The sequence below is a fragment of the Mya arenaria genome, chromosome 3 (assembly GCF_026914265.1).
Source record: "Mya arenaria isolate MELC-2E11 chromosome 3, ASM2691426v1".
Lineage (NCBI taxonomy): Eukaryota > Metazoa > Mollusca > Bivalvia > Myida > Myidae > Mya > Mya arenaria.
Genome location: NC_069124.1, coordinates 55,062,848 through 55,083,997, shown reverse-complemented (window position 1 = coordinate 55,083,997; position 21,150 = coordinate 55,062,848). Strand labels below are relative to the sequence as shown.

At 38.0% G+C, this 21,150-nt stretch overlaps 1 protein-coding gene across 2 annotated transcripts; it reads right to left on the bottom strand.

The window, feature by feature from the left end:
• Nucleotides 1-511: 511 nt before the first annotated feature.
• LOC128229103 (cyclic nucleotide-binding domain-containing protein 2-like) lies at nucleotides 512-19,133 on the bottom strand. Of its 2 annotated transcripts, XM_052940783.1 has the most exons (18): nucleotides 18,489-19,133; nucleotides 15,141-15,373; nucleotides 14,758-14,831; nucleotides 9,131-9,148; nucleotides 7,687-7,810; nucleotides 7,023-7,097; nucleotides 6,647-6,735; nucleotides 6,248-6,321; nucleotides 5,836-5,924; nucleotides 5,178-5,329; nucleotides 4,681-4,758; nucleotides 4,405-4,465; nucleotides 4,124-4,238; nucleotides 3,862-3,929; nucleotides 2,449-2,529; nucleotides 1,624-1,776; nucleotides 1,330-1,389; nucleotides 512-868 (listed from the first exon to the last, which is right to left on the bottom strand). In XM_052940783.1, the coding sequence occupies exons 1-18, from the start codon at nucleotides 18,829-18,831 to the stop codon at nucleotides 644-646; spliced, it is 2,112 nt and encodes a 703-aa protein (XP_052796743.1). In that variant the 5' UTR covers nucleotides 18,832-19,133; the 3' UTR covers nucleotides 512-643. The 2 variants fall into 2 exon arrangements, with proteins under 2 accessions (XP_052796743.1, XP_052796744.1); XM_052940784.1 differs by lacking the exon at nucleotides 9,131-9,148.
• Between the last annotated feature and the right edge of the window lie 2,017 nt (nucleotides 19,134-21,150).

The window sequence follows — 21,150 nt, the reverse complement described above, 5'->3', positions numbered from 1 at the left end:
TTTATTTCAAACGATGTTTGTCTGTCTATGACACGACTCGGTATCTTCTGCATGATTTGAGAGACTTTGAATACTAGTAGATAGCATTCTGCAGTGGTGCACAACGAAAATATGTTAACTCTAAGGCGCTTTCTTGCAAATCGTCCCCTCTTTGAACATATATTTTTCTCCTTGGGGAAAGGATTTAATAATCCATATGACATTGATGTATGACATTTTTAATTTGTATACTGCAAAACAATTCAACTCTAGGATATAATATAACAGAGGAATCTCCCATTTTACCTCAAATAAATGTTGTTATATCTTAAGTTACCCCCCCCCCCCCCTCATTTATTTCGCTCACTTCTATTGTTTGCATTCTTACATTATAACATTTCTTCTAATTTGCGCCGGTTAGTGTAGACATCTGTTTTCGCATGCGGCATTTTAAAGGCAACATTTCCATTTTTATTGGTTTTATTTCATAGAAATCGTACAAAACAAATCAATATTCACTTGTGTAAAAAACCTGGCATGAGATATAACTTTGATTCATTTTTGGTCACAAAATATACCACTAAATATATCACAGATCCTTGAGATATGACATTAAAATACACACATTTACAGAGCATCTATGACGGTTCCACTTGCAGCCAAGCTACGACATAAATCTATTCGAGTTTTCCTTGATCCTACTGGTGATGTCATTAAGAAGCACTTTTCGGTAAGCCGTCCAGTCCTCCTTGATTTGGAGGTTGTCCTGGAAGATCTTTTCTTCCGGGTACTGTTGGACGGTCTCCCGATGGCGCATCCTGACGGCCGTGTTCACGTGCTTCACAAAGAAATCCTTGGACAACATGATACACTCTGCTCCACGGCTTACCTGACAAGGATAGGCTTATCATTAAAATTTAAATATGAAGAAAAAAGATAATACGTAGAAAATGACGTAATTGGTAATACATTAACAAATGGTGGTCATTGGATAGTTACCTCTGGTAACTATAGCAACTTTTACAATAACGATTTGAATAATGTTTCAACAGTCGAACCCCGTTGGATCGAACTCGCAGGGACAGTTGAAAATACCTCGAGCCTCGAAAAATCGAGCAAAGCGGGAATGATTACCTTAAGGAAAAAGAAATAGGTCCTTTATATCTAATTTGAGCCAATGAGGAATTCGAGCCCAGCAAGTTCAAGCCAAAGGGTTTCAACTGTTTTCATTTATACTGGAATATTATCACTCGCTAGTTGAAAGTAATTCTGCACTCAAAACTTTACGCTAAGTTAATATAATACCGGAATCGCCTGCCTGTTATGAGTGTATAAAAATATCAAACTTACCAGACTGACTGAGGTATGAGCTCGCTGAACATCGCCTTCAAATCTTAGGGAATCAAGTCCCTGAAATTTTGTTTAGCAAGTTAAAGCTTACATATAAATCGACTGCCTGCTTCAATATATTTTATTATATATCTTATATATGTATGATTTTGAAAGATCATGTTTTGCTTCACCGGTTACTATGACTAATGGTAATCTAAAATACATCAACTCGGTTGGAATTGAAAAAAAAGAGAACTTTTAATTTTAAGTGTAATTTAGAACATTCCTGACTACAAAGGATGTTGTACTTACAAAGACGTCCCTTGGTTTCATAATGGCAACCTGCACGAATACAGGACCGGGCTTAGGCGGCGCTAGCGCCTCCGGATCCACTTCCGGCTTCTTGGGGACGCACACCGGGGGAAGCTCGTAATTCTTCCTCTTCGCGAAACTGCTCTTTGATGACTGAAAATAAAGAAACATATCGGGTTAAATATTGATGCATACTAGCCCCATGTAATATTGGTGTAGTTTGAAAGGTTGTGTTAGTTGATTAAATTCATATAAAACAATCACCAAAATACATATTTATTAAAGCTGCAATCAAACAGATATAACGTTTTATCATCTTTTTTTATTTTTTGTCTTGGAAAGAGCATTTTTATCTGCAAACCAATGAAATAAGATTGCTGACAAAATATCAGATCGCAGATTTTCATTTTTCCGTCCGAAAATTAATGTTTTATGGCTTAAACCGTTTACTAATGGTTTAAGAAAAATGCGTAAAACAACAATTTTTGAACTTAAATATAAAAAATCTGCGATCTGATTTTTTTGTCAGCAGTCTTATATAACTGGTTTCCATGGAGTTTCGCAAAAACTGGCTCGTTTCTAAACAAAAAATAAAAAAGCGGTCTACACGTTCAATATGTGAGAGTGCAGCTTTAAGGTGGTGTACGTACTGTAAGCCAAAACGTCATGTTTTGAGTTCAATTTCGTCTTAATTTGAAATTGTTCTAACCATTGATTTCCTTGAAATGTTACCATAGTTTTATGTTAGGCTACTCAACGTCAAAAGTAAGCCCTTTCGTGTTTAAATCAAAGTACCATACAAACACGGAACTCATAAATACTTACGAAGTGGGCTGGTTTCGTTGCAGGATTTTTGCTATATGCCTCTCTCGAGAATTTCGTTTGTGTGTTATCGGACCCCTCCTCCTGAAAATATTAAATAATTAACTAAATAAACCGAAGGTGACGCAAACGTGACACACACACACGCACGCACGCACGCACACACACGCACACACACGCACACACAAACGCACGCACACACGCACGCACGCACACACACATACACACACACCTTTAGTAAAATCACTTATGTTCAAACTGAAAGTAGACAAGTTTTCATTGAATGGTAACATTTTTAAAAGGTTTTTTTTAAATATCTCAGCACATGGCTGTACTTTTAAACAAATTGTTAAAATCTAAAACAATAAATGATATTAAGAAAACGGTAAAATATGAAAAAATAACAGAAACTTCATACTTATAATGCAAAACAAACGTTGAACAAAACAAGGTCATGTTTAAAATATCTAAAAGCCCTTTAACCTAGGTTATTGCATCGTATACCAGTTCACTATTTAGCAAGCATATGTTCATTGTAATGTGTCTGGATTTGAATCTGTATTTTAGTTTAAAAAAAGGAAGGAAACATAAGTTTGCCATAACACGGATTGAAGCAATCTCAAACACTTCTACCTCTCTCATAGGCTGTACTCTCTATTGATGAACATGTTAAAATCTGAAGTCTACGGTGAAACTTTGGGAGTTAAAACTTACTTATTGCACAACCTATCAAAAAGAAGGTTAAATCGCTCAAATTAAAATGCCAACAATATATGACGACAATAAATACTGGTTGAAATAATTGTGTCAGATAAGAACCACTAGAATTTGTGAAAAAATCAGTTGGTTATTTACTCATTTTCACATTAATTTATTGCCACTTATGCGTATCGGAAGAGGTAACTTAATGTACAGCCATGCAAAGCAGAAAGATACAAAAAGATAACCGTCATTCGAAACAACTCGGCCATTTTCAATCGAAACCAAACTGTGATGTATGCTGGTGCATCAGGGGAGGTAGATCTTAAATTTATAATAATGATATTAATTAATTAATTTTCGTGTTAATATAACGTGCAATTTATGATAGAAATTTAAAATTGATTCCCATTTAAGTGTATTTCATTCAAACAAAAAGTCCTAAGTGTAAAGCCCTTAGGTTTAACTGCTGAATTGAAATAACTACGCGATCTACTTGTAGCCTAGTTAAATGTTTAGAAATCTGACGTTGTAAACAATCCTTTTACATCGAAGGCTGTTTTCGATGGAAAATGACCGAGGTCCTACGGATACGGATTTTTGTATAACACACTCAACGGAATATTCTATATAGAAATTTGACCGCGGAAAATCGACAGTGGGAAAAACAAATTGCAAAGTAAAGACAAATATATTGAGTCAATCGCTAAACCTTACCTTTTTATCTTTGTCCTCTTCTTTTGTGGAGTTGGGTTTACTCCGAAGACCAGAGTCCACTTTTGGAGCTGTAAACATAAATCAAATATTTTAAATGATTGCACTTAATGTCAAGTAACTTACGATCTTAAACACATATTTAACAAAATTATTTAAAATTGCTGTAACAAGAGCCTCATACACCAGAGGGATGATATCATGCGTAACATGGTTAGATGGACCGTTGCCAAACCTCTGATGAATGAGAATGACAAGAGCTTACCGAATACGATGGCCTTGACCTTTGGCGGGAGGAAGTCATCGTCATTGACCTTTGGTTTGGCCCTGGTCGCTTGCGCAGTCACCCCTTTCAGTTTTTTGATAACGACACACGATCCCTGTAAAAAAGTTGCAAATATAATTCAGATCATGCTTCTTTGTATTGGTTTCAACAGTTTCTATTTTGATTTTTTACAAACATAAAATATAAGGTTTTCAATGCGGTATACTCTGCAGATTTATATATGAAGAGGTTCGAATAAAGAATATCATTTAATAGCTTACCGATTTGACTATGTACAACCATTCCGAATTGTTGCTATTGGCGACGATTGTAGTATTCCGTCTGAAGGAAAATCAAAGAAGCATGCATCACAAATATAATGAAGGCAACACAAATTATAGCTAGATAAAAGAAGGTCTATATACCTTTGCAGAATAAAAACATCTGATATGACCATTTTCGGCTTAGGAAAGTATCAGAATGGTTATGAAACTACACATAATACTTAAAACGTAATGTTATATCATCCCTTGAGCAACAAGAATGGAAGGACTTACTTGAAGAAATGAAGCAGGCAGTGTTCAGGATGCTCGATCAACTCTTCGATAGGCCAGTCTTTCATGAAGTCAAGGTTACTGAAAAATAAAAATGAATACAAGTATAATACGTCTTTTCAAGGGTGTGCAAGTCTGCATTATGCATTTATGCCCGAACGCAACACAAGAGAAAATAAACACATTTAAAGTGCGCAGATGTTTGAGAAGTTCGAGAAAAAAAATGTTGTTTTTTTGTTTCTTATAACTGCATAAAATTAAGACTGAAACATATTCATGTATTGATATTTCAGTATTACTTTGAACATTATACCTTATTTTAAACATGTATGAAACATTTACAATGTATATCCAATAGTTTGAACTTTGCGCGAAAACACACACACGTTCTCTTGGGTACCAATCCCTGGTTTCTACCTAGGATTGCTCTCTAGCGTCATTTTATTAGCTTTTAGCACTTAAGATATTTGACATACGTATAAGGTCAGATTTATATGTACCTGACAAAGCGAATATGATGCGGCATGTTGTCATCGCCATCCACGGACATGAAAATATCGAAGAAATCTTCACGCCCGATGGACAGCAGTTGCACAGTGTCCTGACTGGTCACTGTGGCCGTTCGCTTTGAGTGATGCAGCAATGCCAGTTCCTGATGGGACATATATTTGGTTACAATGCTATAATGTATTATAGATGGTTTTTATATTGCGTCTCACAGTTGGACAACAGCTTGATCATATCCTGGCTAGTAACTGTGACCGTCCACTTTTAGTCGTGTACTGGGGCGGACAAAAAAGTTCAATACAATATAAAAATATGGTAGGTGTTAAATATTCTTAAAACCCATATACATCAGCTGGTTCGAGGCTTGTTTAAACACTGGACATTTGAATCCCTCCACACGAAGTGATGAAGCAAAACAATTTCTGGTGAGCTAAATAAATGCATTTATCATACCTGTTAAATTTTGGTCAAAAATGTTTTGAGACATAAACATAAAATTTGGAAACCGGAAAGAAATATCCGTATTTCACTCTCCGTTATCTAATTATAGCTATTTCGAAATATTATTTTTGCCAATTATGTAAACAATACGACGGTCGATACTTTAAACTGTGTATTTCTTTGTGATTTTAAGGAAGCGCAAGTCCATACCCCAAAGCTCATTCCCTTTTTCATGATTGTTGCTGTTTTCACGAATGTTGCACCGGTCTTTGGGTTCTTTAAGAGGATGGTCACAACCGCTGTAAATTAGAATGGTTACTGCATTCACTGTTCGTAATATAGAATGCATATGTTAGAAATAGAAATGCTTATTATTTTAAACGAATTGATAAAAATAATACGTAAGTTTAACTTTTGCTTGCTTTAAATCATTTTACAAGTCACACATAGCAAGCCAGACAGCAATGCTCAATTTTCTGAACATAATCATCTATCATAATTATAGATCTGTACAATTCAAAGACAAAAAATAAAATTATATTTATTTTTGAATGCCATATCGTGTTGAAATAAAAGAACATGCGATGCCGTGTGAAAACGAATGAACACGAATGGAACATACCATGTCCTGAGAGAATGAAGTAGAAGTTTTCAGCGAAATGACCCTGGCGAATAATGATGCGTTTTGGGGCGACACTGAAACGTAAACAGGTTTGCTTTCATGAAGCCACGTTTTAAATGTGTTATTCATAAATCAAGAGTAACGTAGACACGTAAACATGTACAATTATGACTTTCAAAATATTTTTTTTAATTAAACGTATTGCATAACTTGGTAACTACATGGACTTGCATCCGAAAACTACTATGATTATTTTTTGTTAAGCTACAGGCTACGATGAAAAACAAGATACACACATGACGGGTGTGGTTTTGAAGACAAATATTCTGTTTGTATTCGTTCAATTGCCAAATAAGATATTTAATTTGAACGCCCACACATATAAAAGCTTTTACTTACACTTCATACCAAGCGACCTTAGCAAGCTTTTCCTGCATGTGAAGCGGGTACTCCGCATACGAGCGAAGACACTGCAGACCGAACATCGCCTTGAAATAAAACACAATTAATATAAGGCTATAACACATTAGAATAGAAAGTATTGTTCAAATGAAAATTAGCAACTTAAACTTAGTTCGCTTGATCGAATTGCATTGCTTTTTTTATTTGGAAAGTTAGGTTAAAACTGGACAACGATTTAGTTTGGCGTCGAAAATGCCCCAACCTCCACTGTGGTGCCAATATTTAACAAATGGAGGTTAAAGGTATGGTTGCCAATGCATTGAGGTTGTTTGTTATACAAGTCAATGATTTTATTAATGAAGTTAGTACCTACCGTTTGTACATGCTCCGGCGTTCGTCTGTCTGGACTAGTTGTTAGAATATTCTTGGTTTCTGAGCTCAATGAGATCTGAAATCAAACTTAAATTCAAAACACTTTCATGATGGGTCTGATCAAACGATTGATCTGAGGATGCTGGAAGATAATTTTATATGAACTCACGCTGTTTCCAATTCCTACGTAAAATCCATGCTCATGCAAACTTCCCCTTAAATACAAGTATCCGTTGCGTGGATAATGTTGGGTCGATATTGAGAGGCCACTTTGTGGATCAAGTTCGGGACCTCAATAAAGATAGGTGGACATCTATATCACTATTTCACAGCACCGACCTCACTAAATTATATGCAAAAATCCTGTAATCATTGGCCCATGTGACAGGTGCAGTTACAGAATTTGGCGTAAGAAGGGGGCGTTACTAAGAGGCGTTACCTTTTGACTTGTCTCCCTCCCATAGAACCGAAATTTATTGTGTTAAAAATGATGGTGGTTTGGGGGGATTCTCGTATTTTACAACGTTTTACTCCTGCATTGAATTAAAAATTAAACTTTTGGGTGAGCCCCACCTCCCCCCCTCCCCACACACACCTGGATCCGCTATTGATGTGATCCTTGAATGAACAAAGATGATTGACTCGCAATACATTTGAATTATTACCTCTCGTATGGCCTTGAAGTAGTTGGGGTCGAATGAAAGACCGGCGTTTTTCATGTTCTCTTCGGTGGTCGACTCTTCGTTTGCGATGTCCATGAACGTCCGCATACCAGGCATATCTGTTTGCCTATAGGGTGAAGCAGCAGAAAAGAACGCAATGACTCATAATGATAACTACGCTTCATGAAATATTCTGAGACTTTAAAACAAAGAAAATAATTCATCGAAATGTGGGACTCAATAATAAATTACCTAGAAAAAGTACTAAAAGTACATTTTATAAACAATTTTGCAATAAAATGGTAAAGTTCTGCACTTCTTGCATTTTGGGCAAATGACCATTTATCCATTTTTCCCGACGTATTTGATTTAAATGCGCAAGCAGTAGAGATAAAGCATATATTCACGCCACGAATAAGCCTTTTCTGCCCTATAACACCATGAAACGATAGCTGACTAAGAAAGTTATGGAAAACTTGAAAGGACTTCGGCGTCCATATTTCTAACTTCCTTACTTATATTAACTACGAAGGATGTTTCACTTTTGGCTTCAAATATCTGACTTCTAATCTCCTTGCCAATTTAGAAGGAGGAGAACCTCAACTTGTTTAATCAAATATTACATGAAATGGCAGTCAATGACTTTCAACGGGAAATCCGCGAATGTTCAAAATCTGTTCCGAAGTCTATTCCAACAGGTAGAAGTAAAAAGTTCGTCATTTGAAATCCAGGTAGAAAGATAGAAGTTAAATGCGTGGAACTTAAATATTAAGTAAAGCAGTTAGAAGTCAGAAGTAAGGAAGCTTGAAATATGCACTCCTTGCTTGAAAGTCCTGCTAAGCCTAACTTTCACGAAAGAATACTTAAGTCAAATATCAATATTAGTCTTTTACTACATAGCATCAAAATTTATTGAAAATGAATAATGTTTTTACACATTTTAAAACCACATTCTATCATTGTATATGATGATTAAAACCCTAGGTCTAGATTCCAAGGGAAGTATTCTACAACCAAAAATGTAGTTCATTGCCTTTTAACAGTTTATTCAAGTATATTTTTTGTTATAGAAATTTTGCCAAAATCTTTTTATCAACACATTATATGAAAAAATACGTTTTTAAAAAGCATAAAAACATGCAAGATTTTTGTTTAATATCATACTATGATTGTATGTTGTAAATCGAGTTGAGATTGAGATTTGAATATTTTTGCGATATTGGGACACGGGCTTCCATACCATCACTCTTGTACGTCCATTCTGCTGAGTTATAAAAAGCCCTTTTATTTCTATATATTTCTGTATAGGAAAGACACAACAAGAATTCATTAGAAAAAGCGCATGTATTATAAAATAATATAGATATGTGATTTGGATTTGAACTTGCTAGCATATATGATATTCACATATCATATAATGAGGCACTGCACACCATAACCCATATACCTTTTGATTGTATCTGCTCTGTAAATGTTAATTTTGAAGTGAAGAACATATGTATTGATAAAGCACTATTTATTTCAGGTATCAAGGGGATGATGGTGTTGGTTAGTGGCGGTATCCAGGAACTGATGATGTATGTAATGGCTGATGGTGATGAAAAGGGGAGGTATTCAGGACCTGACGGTGGTAGGAAGAGGCGGTATCCAGGAACTGATGATGTATGTAATGGCTGATGGTGATGAAAAGGGGAGGTATTCAGGTAGCGTTGATGTTGCTAAGGACTGATGGTGTTGGTAAGAGGCGGTATTCAGGTACAGTTGATGTTGCTAAGGACTGATGGTGTTGGTAAGAGGCGGTATTCAGGTACAGTTGATGTTGCTAAGGACTGATGGTGTTGGTAAGAGGCGGTATTCAGGTACAGTTGATGTTGCTAAGGACTGATGGTGTTGGTAAGAGGCGGTATTCAGGAACAGTGGATGTTGCTAAGGGCTGATGGTGTTGGTAAGAGGCGGTATTAAGGTACAGTTGATGTTGGTAAGGACTGATGGTGTTGGTAAGAGGCGGTATTCAGGTACAGTTGATGTTGCTAAGGACTGATGGTGTTGGTTAGAGGCTGTATTCAGGTACAGTTGATGTTGCTAAGGACTGATGGTGTTGGTAAGAGGCGGTATTCAGGTACAGTTGATGTTGCTAAGGACTGATGGTGTTGGTAAGAGGCGGTATTCAGGTACAGTTGATGTTGCTAAGGACTGATGGTGTTGGTAAGAGGCGGTATTCAGGTACAGTTGATGTTGCTAAGGACTGATGGTGTTGGTAAGGGGCGGTGTTCAGGTACAGTTGATGTTGCTAAGGACTGATGGTGTTGGTAAGAGGCGGTATTCAGGTACAGTTGATGTTGCTAAGGACTGATGGTGTTGGTTAGAGGCGGTATTCAGGTACAGTTGATGTTGCTAAGGGCTGATGGTGTTGGTAAGAGGCGGTATTCAGGTACAGTTGATGTTGCTAAGGACTGATGGTGTTGGTAAGAGGCGGTATTCAGGAACAGTGGATGTTGCTAAGGGCTGATGGTGTTGGTAAGAGGCGGTATTCAGGTACAGTTGATGTTGGTAAGGACTGATGGTGTTGGTAAGAGGCGGTATTTAGGTAAAACTGATGTTGGTAAGGACTGATGGTGTTGGTAAGAGGCGGTATTCAGGTACAGTTGATGTTGCTAAGGACTGATGGTGTTGGTTAGAGGCGGTTTTCAGGTACAGTGGATGTTGCTAAGACTGATGGTGTTGGTAAGAGGCGGTATTCAGGTACAGTTGATGTTGCTAAGGTCTGATGGTGTTGGTAAGAGGCGGTATTCAGGTACAGTTGATGTTGCTAAGGGCTGATGGTGTTGGTAAGAGGCGGTATTCAGGTACAGTTGATGTTGGTAAGGACTGATGGTGTTGGTAAGAGGCGGTATTTAGGTAAAACTGATGTTGGTAAGGACTGATGCTGTTGGTAAGAGGCGGTATTCAGGTACAGTTGATGTTGGTAAGGACTGATGGTGTTGGTAAGAGGCGGCATTCAGGTACAGTTGATGCTGCTAAGGACTGATGGTGTTGGTAAGGTGCGGTATTCAGGTACAGTTGATGTTGCTAACGACTGATGGTGTTGGTTAGAGGCGGTATTCAGGTACAGTTGATGTTGCTAAGGACTGATGGTGTTGGTAAGAGGCGGTATTCAGGTACAGTTAATGTTGCTAAGGACTGATGGTGTTGGTAAGAGGCGGTATTCACGTACAGTTGATGCTGCTAAGGACTGATGGTGTTGGTAAGGGGCGGTATTCAGGTACAGTTGATGTTGCTAAGGACTGATGGTGTTAGTTAGGGGCGGTATTCAGGTACATTTGATGTTGCTAAGGACTGATGGTGTTGGTAAGGTGCGGTATTCAGGTACAGTTGATGTTGCTAAGGACTGATGGTGTTGGTTAGAGGCGGTATTCAGGTACAGTTGATGTTGCTAAGGACTGATGGTGTTGGTAAGAGGCGGTATTCAGGTACAGTTGATGTTGCTAAGGACTGATGGTGTTGGTAAGAGGCGGTATTCAGGTACAGTTGATGTTGCAAAAGGACTGATGGTGTTGGTAAGGTGCGGTATTCAGGTACAGTTGATGTTGCTAAGGAATGATGGTGTTGCTAAGAGGCGGTATTCAGGTACAGTTGATGTCGCTAAGGACTGATGGTGTTTGTTAGGGGCGGTATTCAGGTACAGTTGATGTCGCTAAGGACTGATGATGTTGGTAAGAGGCGGTATTCAGGTACAGTCGCTGTTGCTAAGGACTGATGGTGTTGGTAAGAGGCGGTATTCAGGTACAGTGGATGTTGCTAAGGACTGATTGTGTTGATAAGGTGCGGTATTCAGGTACAGTTGATGTTGCTAAGGACTGATGGTGATGAAAAGGGGAGGTATTCAGGTACAGTTGATGTTGCTAAGGACGGATGGTGCTGGTAAGAGGCGGTATTCAGGTACAGTTGATGTTGCTAAGGACTGATGGTGTTGGTAAGAGGCGGTATTCAGGTACAGTTGATGTTGCTAAGGACTGATGGTGTTGGTAAGGGGCGGTATTCAGGAACAGTGGATGTTGCTAAGGACTGATGGTGTTGGTAAGGGGCGGTATTCAGGAACAGTGGATGTTGCTAAGGACTGATGGTGTTGGTAAGAGGCGGTATTCAGGTGCAGTGGATGTTGCTAAGGACTGATGATGTTGGTAAGGTGCGGTATTCAGGTACAGTTGATGTTGCTAAGGACCGATGTTGTTGGTAAGGTGCGGTATTCAGGTACAGTTGATGTTGCTAAGGACCGATGGTGTTGTTAAGGGGCGGTATTCAGGTACAGTGGATGTTGCTAAGGACCGATGGTGTTGGTAAGAGGCGGTATTCAGGTACAGTTGATGTTGGTAAGGACCGATGGTGTTGGTAAGAGGCGGTATTCAGGTACAGTTGATGTTGCTAAGGACCGATGGTGTTGGTAAGAGGCGGTATTCAGGTACAGTTGATGTTGCTAAGGACTGATGGTGTTGGTAAGAGGCGGTATTCAGGTACAGTTGATGTTGCTAAGGACTGATGGTGTTGGTAAGAGGCGGTATTCAGGTACAGTTGATGTTGCTAAGGACTGATGGTGTTGGTAAGAGGCGGTATTCAGGTACAGTTGATGTTGCTAAGGACTGATGGTGTTGGTAATAGGCGGTATTCAGGTACAGTTGATGTTGTTAAGGACTGATGGTGTTGGTAAGAGGCGGTATTCAGGTACAGTAGATGTTGCTAAGGACTGATGGTGTTGGTAAGAGGCGGTATTCAGGTACAGTTGATGTTGCTAAGGTCTGATGGTGTTGGTAAGAGGCGGTATTCAGGTACAGTTGATGCTGCTAAGGACTGATGGTGTTAGTAAGAGGCGGTATTCAGGTACAGTGGATGCTGCTAAGGACTGATGGTGTTGGTAAGAGGCGGTATTCAGGTACAGTTGATGTTGCTAAGGACTGATGGTGTTGGTGAGAGGCGGTGTTCATGTACAGTTGATGTTGCTAAGGACTGATGGTGTTGGTAAGAGGTGGTGTTCAGGTACAGTTGATGTTGCTAAGGACTGATGGTGTTGGTAAGAGGCGGTATTCAGGTACAGTCGATGTTGCTAAGGACTGATGGTGTTGGTAAGAGGCGGTATTCAGGTACAGTCGATGTTGCTAAGGACTGATGGTGTTGGTAAGAGGCGGTATTCAGGTTCCACCGATGTTGCTAAGGACTGATGGTGTTGGTAAGAGGCTGTATTCAGGTACAGTCGATGTTGCTAAGGACTGATGGTGTTGGTAAGAGGCGGTATTCAGGTACAGTTGATGTTGCTAAGGCTGATGGTGTTGGTAAGAGGCGGTATTCAGGTACAGTTGATGTTGCAAAGGACTGATGGTGTTGGTGAGAGGCGGTATTCAGGTACAGTTGATGTTGCTAAGGACTGATGGTGTTGGTAAGAGGCGGTATTCAGGTACAGTTGATGTTGCTAAGGACTGATGGTGTTGGTAAGAGGCGGTATTCAGGTACAGTCGATGTTGCTAAGGACTGATGGTGTTGGTAAGAGGCGGTATTCAGGTACAGTGGATGTTGCTAAGGTCTGATTGTGTTGGTAAGGGGCGGTATTCAGGTACAGTTGCTGTTGCTAAGGAAAGGTGGTATTGGTAAGGGGCGGTATTCAGGTACAGTTGATGTTGCTAAGGACTGATGGTGTTGGTAATGTGCGTTATTCAGGTACAGTTGGTGTTGCTAATGACTGATGGTGTTGGTAAGGGGCGGTATTCAGGTTGGTTGATGTTGCTAAGGACTGGTGGTGTTGGAAAGGGGTGGTTTTTAGGTACTGTTTGTGTTGCTAAGGACTGATGGTGTTGGTAAGGGGCGGTATCCAGGAACAGTTGATGTTGCTAAGGACTGATGGTGTTGGTAAGGTGCGTTATTCAGGTACAGTTGGTGTTGCTAAGGACTGGTGGTGTTGGTAAGAGGTGGTATTTAGGTACTGTTGGTGTTGCTAAGGACTGATGGTGTTGGTAAGGGGCGGTATTCAGGAACAGTTGATGTTGCTAAGGACTGATGGTGTTGGTAAGGTGCGTTATTCAGGTACAGTTGGTGTTGCTAATGACTGATGGTGTTGGTAAGGGGCGGTTTCCACGGTCGGGAGACATTTATCTCACTAATAGAACATAAAATAATTCTATGTATAAGTTAAGTAATGATCGTAAAAAGTAAATAGTTTCAAAATACATGTGTTAATTCGACTTCTAAAGTAGACCTAAGTACACACAATTAAATATGAATACTTGAATAATTTGACGTATTTACATATCATGCAGTTAATCACTTATAAAACAGTTCAAGTGCAGTATTTCAAACATATTCAAGTGTCAATTAAATATATCTTCGTGCCATTTTTTGCCTTCTTCAATTTTATTTAGCAACATAAACTGTAAATTGAGAAAGAAATAAACAAATAGTGAGCGTACTCAAATATTTATTCATCTTATCTTTATGAGATTCCAATAAGAAGTGCAGCAACTGTTGGTGACAGTAAATTATGGGACCCAATATAATTGATAACGGACGTTGGTCCTTCAAGCTACTGTTTGCTTCAGTGTTCAACTTGCCGCAGACTTACGGGGGCTCTTGACTTTATACATACAGGCTTCTCAATATAAAATTGAGTGCGTTTTTCAGGAGTTTTTGTACCAATGGTTTATTGGTCATATTTCAATTTGAGCTTTCTGGTGAGTTTTGAATGCATCAGAGGCGCCGAACAACTTTTTCAATAGTTGTTGACTGAAGTAATAGTTATATGAGTATCATTCAGGTTTGCCTTGAAAATAGATGCCTTAGTTCTTAAACAATGGTCTTAAAGTTATACTTTCTTTTTTTCTTCTTCAGTGATGAATCAAAATGAGAAAAAAAGTCAATGATCAAACACAATAAACCTTACAGGTGACATAAAGATCATTGCTTTTAAAACAACCGTATTTGGGAATGTATGGCCATGCCGCGGGTCGTTAATCACTGTATGTTGGGTGCCACTAAAGTATCAATGTGTGTATTTGTTTACCTTCGTGTAAGAGCACTATTGTAACTACTTACTTGTTTTTCGCTGATGCTGACAATCTACAAACAGCCTTTACACTTTTGATGCAGGTGATGAATTTATCCCTCAGCTGCAAAACAAACATTTCTTTTTTAAATGATTTAAAAAAAAATCTTTCATACACTAGTAGAGGTCTGTCATTCTTCTTAGAAAGACTGCGTTTATTCGAAAATAAAACATATACTCTTCTGTGATATAAACTATATAATTAAAAAAGCTGGGATGAATCCTAACAATGAAACACAATCTAGAACAAAGAGATGCACACTTGAGCTAAATAAAACTAGTGACGGCAAAAGCGAGTCTTCCATGCATGCAGTCAGGGACAACTGGCGTCTACAAAAGACATTCGATTTCCTAGAAATTAGCAGGTTCCTACCTGTTTACGTCTGTATTCTTTAGCCACCACTTTCTGTATGGCAGTGGACTGGCGTCCGCTGGGGCTGGGCGTGAGCATATTCCGCTTCTTGCCACCCGGTGTTCCAAAGCCCCCAGAGTCCGGCGTCACACACAGCTCGTCCGTGCCGCTAGCGGTCGCATGAGGGCCGTGGCCGGGGGAGAAGGTGTCGTTAGAGCACGAACCGTGGCTCTTGCCGTCTATCGGGATGTGACCTGACACAAATGATCATAGATCATACATCCACGTGTACATGAGCAATTCGTATCGAATACCATAGTTTATTCATATTAATATGTATGTATTGCACTATTTTTAAAGTGACACTTTTATTCAAAATCGATACAAACACATGAATAAAAAACATTATTTTTGAGTGATAAACCTTTAACTACTGACTAAATAATGCATTAATGGAAAATATTAATTACTGATAACAGAATTGTAACTGTGTATTAAATAGCTGAAAACGCAAATAATATTAAATGATTGGTGAATGCTATAAGATTTATTGTGATCTACTATACTCTATAGTCTCATAAGGGAGAAATACCGTCTTTTAGGCATTTTTCTTTTAAATTAAACTCGGTACAAGAACCATTGTTTTCGACATTTATTTATGTATTAATTGTGGTAAATCGTATGTGGGAGTAAGAGTACATCTTTAAACTAGTTAGTGGCACGGTAGTTGTGCAATTATTATCAAAACAACATACACAAAAGTGCCGCTCGTAAAAAGAAACATGTACAGAATAATACAATAAAACATTCAGCGTCCCAGGACACCCGGTTGAACAAAATTCATACTACTTTATGGTATTCATATAGTCTTGATTATAAGGAATTTCATATTATACCCCTGCAAATATTAACCAAAAAGTCACACACAACTGTTTATCTTAAGAATAGGTAAAACAAAATAAAATGATAATTTTTGAATGACTTTATCAAAAAGGACGAAAAAGTGGCTTCTTTGAGGAGCTGTAGAGAAAAAAGAGCCAAGGTCATTCCCGAGCTAGAGACAAAGAGCGGAGGTAATGATAAAACGTAAGTCACGGGTGCTCTTTTAGGAGCTGTGTATAAAAATGAGCCAACGACACTTCCGAGCTAAAGCAAAAGAACGGATATCATCGTAAATTTTAAATATGACTTGTTATTTTATCTTATATCACAATTATGAGGGCTTATTTGAAAAATCGGGGAATGCAGTGCCATATAAATATGTTTAATATTCACACGTACTTCGGTTTATTTTGTAAAACTACTGTTTATGGAGTAGTAAGAACAATTATTCCATGAAACACGAGCATGTGTACAAACGAAAGTATAATATTTTCATCACTTTTCAGCTGAGTTTTACTAAAGAAGCATACATTTAAGATAATGCCAATATTATCGAGTGTTCTGTCGTCGGAAATGATTGACCGCCTGTTCACTGGAATAAGCATGTTTACACACCCTTCTGTGGGTTGAGCTGGAGCCAAAAGCCAGGGAGCTTGACGAAAGGGTGGAGGCTGAGTGAATACGCTGTATAATAATGCACTAAACGCGGAATATTTAGAATGTTTAAGGTCTTGTTTTAATAAATGTATCATAATATAACCCAAAAGTAGTTTCCTTTGCTATAACACTTGTATTAAGACCATAGACACCTTATATATACGTATCCTTGCCAATTTGTATTTACAGTTCTTCTAAATAACTGAATGAACAAATATCTAACAGAACCAAATAGGTTGAGATCGGGCACAGTCTTACGGACATCAATTAGCATGCATGGCCTTTTGTGGGTATATTGTAGTCGATGTCGGCTTTATAATTCTATCACGATTCAGTACGAATGGACAAGATTGCTACAACACGATTTATACGATTTGCTACTCTACTAAGGCGTGTAACATATATTTGAGCAATCTTGAAGGTGCACTCTTACTCCCAAATAAGATTTACCACAATTAATAATATTGTTTTAATATTCCAAAAAGGATAAATAATTGTCGAAAACAATGGTTCTTATGAAGGATACTGAGTTTAATTTGAAAGAAACGGTCATAAAACACGGTATTTCTACCTCATAAAATCACTATTTGAAACCACAGTAAATCTTTTAACATTCACCAATCATTTAATATTTTTGCGCTTTCTGCTTTAAAATATATGGCTACAATCTTGTTATCAGTAATTAATATTTTCTATAAATGCATTATTTAGTCAGTAGTTAAAGGTTTACCACTCAAAATTGATGTTTGTTATACATGTGTATGTATTGATTTTGAATAAAAGTGTCACTTTGAGGAAGCCTCATATTGTTGTTATTCATATGACCGTACTAATACTGTTGCCATGCAGTATTCGTATTCCAACCGCTGGGTAATCGTGAGCAATCGTATCAAAGTATCGAATCGGTGCCATACGTTCCCGATTCTTCACGATTCATGCATCTACGATAAGTCAGGGAGGATTGGGGGCTACAATCGTGACAGTGAGCGTCATGTTTAAACAAAGGTCACGATCTACTACTATCGTCTACGATTACTCACGGATGCCAGTCCGTACGACTATGTTAGATTGAGTAAATGACTTCGCTACCGGATTGCGCTAGGATTGGAAACAAATCGTAACAAATCCTAGCAACACCTCAACAGTCGTACGTGGCTCTTCTCGATTCGCCAGAATCACCAAAGACTCACAACGACTCACGAATTTACCGTATCAAATGTATTCACCATCTGTCAAGATTCACCTCAATTAGTGGACAATATCGTGGCAGTGAGAGAATGTGTACCGTGGGCATCGACGATGGCACCAACTAGCCACGCTAATACTTCTTTGGAGCGATCGGGCATTTTTAATGGCATTTTAATATTCTTGGTGTCAGTTTCCCTATGGATGAAAGCTGATGCAATAAATTTGTTAGGACACCTAGGAGCTATTCATGGGATTCTGAGAGGTATTCAAGTGAAAAAGTACACAATTGGTGTGATTAATGAGGAAATAGTAATCGATGAGTTGAACAAGAAAGATGCATTTCGTTTAAGTACGCCGCTTAAGTGCGCGACTATTTTTAAAAGCACTTCAACTGGAAAAAAGAGTGTACACAGTTTAATTACCTTAAGACCGAGCTACTGTTCGATTTTAATTCATGTGTATTGTTGAAAATATGCCATGTATGAAAACAGTATGTTTAGTTATTTTTTTCGAAAGTATTTGATGTTCAATATTTTCAACTCGTTTCCTATAACTGAAGATATGATATTAAAAGATATTCCGAGTTATGTTGTTGCAAGAGTGTTTGATTTTTAACATTAAACATGCTTTTTCTACCCATACCTTCATCCTCATAAATGGGATGGAGGCCGTCCGCGGTGGTGGACTTAGCGTCCGTGGCAGCCACATCCTCGTCCCCTGACTCATCTTCGCTATCCGGGTCCCGCTCCCGATCGATCAGGTCATCTATAAATATGACGTCTTTCAAGATGTGTTTGTACTGGTGGAAGAAATAGTACTTGGCATCTTTGACGATCTTCTTTTTCTCCTTCTTTTTTGAGGCACTGTCTGCCTTATTTTTGTCGGACTTGAATTTCTGCAATGCCTGGAGGTTTGAGCCGGTGTAGTTTTCGGGTTTTGAGTAGTAGTCCAAATCAGTTGCGTCGGGGTCGTTTTTGCTAGACATGACGGAAGCTGTCACAGATGTTTTTTTTATTTGATGTAATTTGTTTCATATTTGAATGGTGGTATTATTGCAACACTGCGTTTTCAACACGTCTTATGAACTTACTGTTATGTCTCTCAGGCGCGTACTATGGAAACGACGTTAAGAGTAATTTGTGACGTCATATCACGACGTTAACGCCATTTTCAAAATTGCGTTTATTATCCAAAATACATTCTCATTTTATTGTGAAATAAATCCATTGATTTTCATTAAAAAAATCCTTATCTTTTCAGCAATATATATCTTTTGTAATGACACAATCAAAAAGTCTTGATTCAATTATTAATCCGTTTTCTTGAGTGAGTGGCACGTCCATCTATTGAACACTGCAAAGTCATTATAATGTTAAACGCCTGGGAAAACTTTCAGTATCGGTATGGATGAATAAAGGCTTACAGAATCATTAAATATCAATTTCCGTGCACTTATATTTGCTATTTGCATTTTACATCTTCCAATTAGAGGAAACAAACTTTAGACCTTTTCACTATTGGATATCCACACTAGAGCAAATAATATCATTATTGTCATTCATCATTCTACCATAAAATGGTTTCAGCAAACAAATACGGACGGGGCATCATATATTTATACATTTTACAGGTTTTCAATGAGGTTTAAGAGGTAGTCACGTCGATAACAAAGCTTATCAAGGAATGGGGCTCTCGTAAGATATCACAATAAATCAAACGATAATGATACTGAGGATTTAAACACTTTGGAACATGTCTGCTGATGTTCAATAAAAAAATAATCTTAAATTATCAAATAAAAAAATGTGTGTTGCACATCTCACAGACCATTAAGCGAATATCGTGATTTGACAACCTAATTTGAAATAACAACAACAACAACAACAATAACAACAACAACAAACATGAAAAAGATAAACTTGTATCCTTCACTTTAAAACAAAAACAACATGGAAACGTTTAGTAGCCGTTACTTGTAGATTCTAAATATGATTTGATTTTTAGAAATGTAATATCAGTTCCTTTCTACCATTAAGATGTTTTATATTAAACATTTGAACTTGAAGCGTATGATAGCTTTAGACTGTCGTTATTTCATGACCATTTGTATACGTAGTTTTTGCGTACATTTACATGTACAGTACATAACAGGGTATTGGCCTTCTAATTTCAGTTTTGTCACTTTTCAAGTGCTGTTCATTTATCGCTTGCTATTCTCTAATTTACAACAAAAATAATCCTTGAAGCGTTATCAATCATTTGCGAGGCTTGTCGAAAGATTTATAGGATAAAGCATTCACAAAAGAGCACCTTGCCAAAATGACATAAATCTTGTGGGCATTGGTAATACTTTTAATGAACGCTTATACAGGGACGCACCTGTTGTGGCTGTAGACTAATACCAATAAGTCCAATACCTATATGTTTTTTTTAGAAAAAAGTGTTTTGATCACTTCATTTAGGTATATTGCACATATACATTTTACACGAATGACTAGTCACGCGCAACTCATTAATTGATTAAAAACAGTATTTTTCACACAAAAAGTACTTACAATAATAATTAAATATGCGTTGCAAGAATAAGTCATTGGTGCTGTCTTTGATTTAGTGTAACACAAAGATAAATGAGTACGAATTTACTGGCTTATAGCAATACGTAAGACTTGAATTAGTATGCAGCCACACTCTCCTGAAAGTTCCTATGAGAATAAGCAGGGGCGGATCCAGGAATAGACGTTAGAGGGTGCGTAACTTCTGGGCACAACCTTTTGACATTCGTCCTTCCCTAAAAAACCGACATTTGATTGTTTTTAATGTTTGCAGACGGGTTAAGGGGTACTCCTCCTAAATTCTTTTCACAATTTATAGTCCGAAATAGTGCAATTTGGGCGTGTTTTATTACTTTTTGTTCTCCGAAATTGTCACAAATAGTAAAAATGTACGATTCTAGGGAGGGTGCACGCCGTTTGTGCCCCCATCCCCAAATTCGCTAGTGATTAGGAAGCAAATTAAGGTAAAGTGTTTATTAATGTGACACCCGGCCCTATCAATTCAGGACCTGAGTCCGCTGGACCGTTCATCATGAGACACCATGATTGATAAACATCTTTACTCCCTTTCCTATATACATATGAAGATATGCCGGACACCTGGCAGGAAGTCAATCATTACTCATTGTTCAACTAGTTACTGGGTAAGCAACCGTCCATATTAGAACAAGCCCCGTACCGTGTGGCGCTCGAACCTTCGACCTACATGTATTATGTAGCAGAGATATCTGCTACAATAAACATTTTATCAT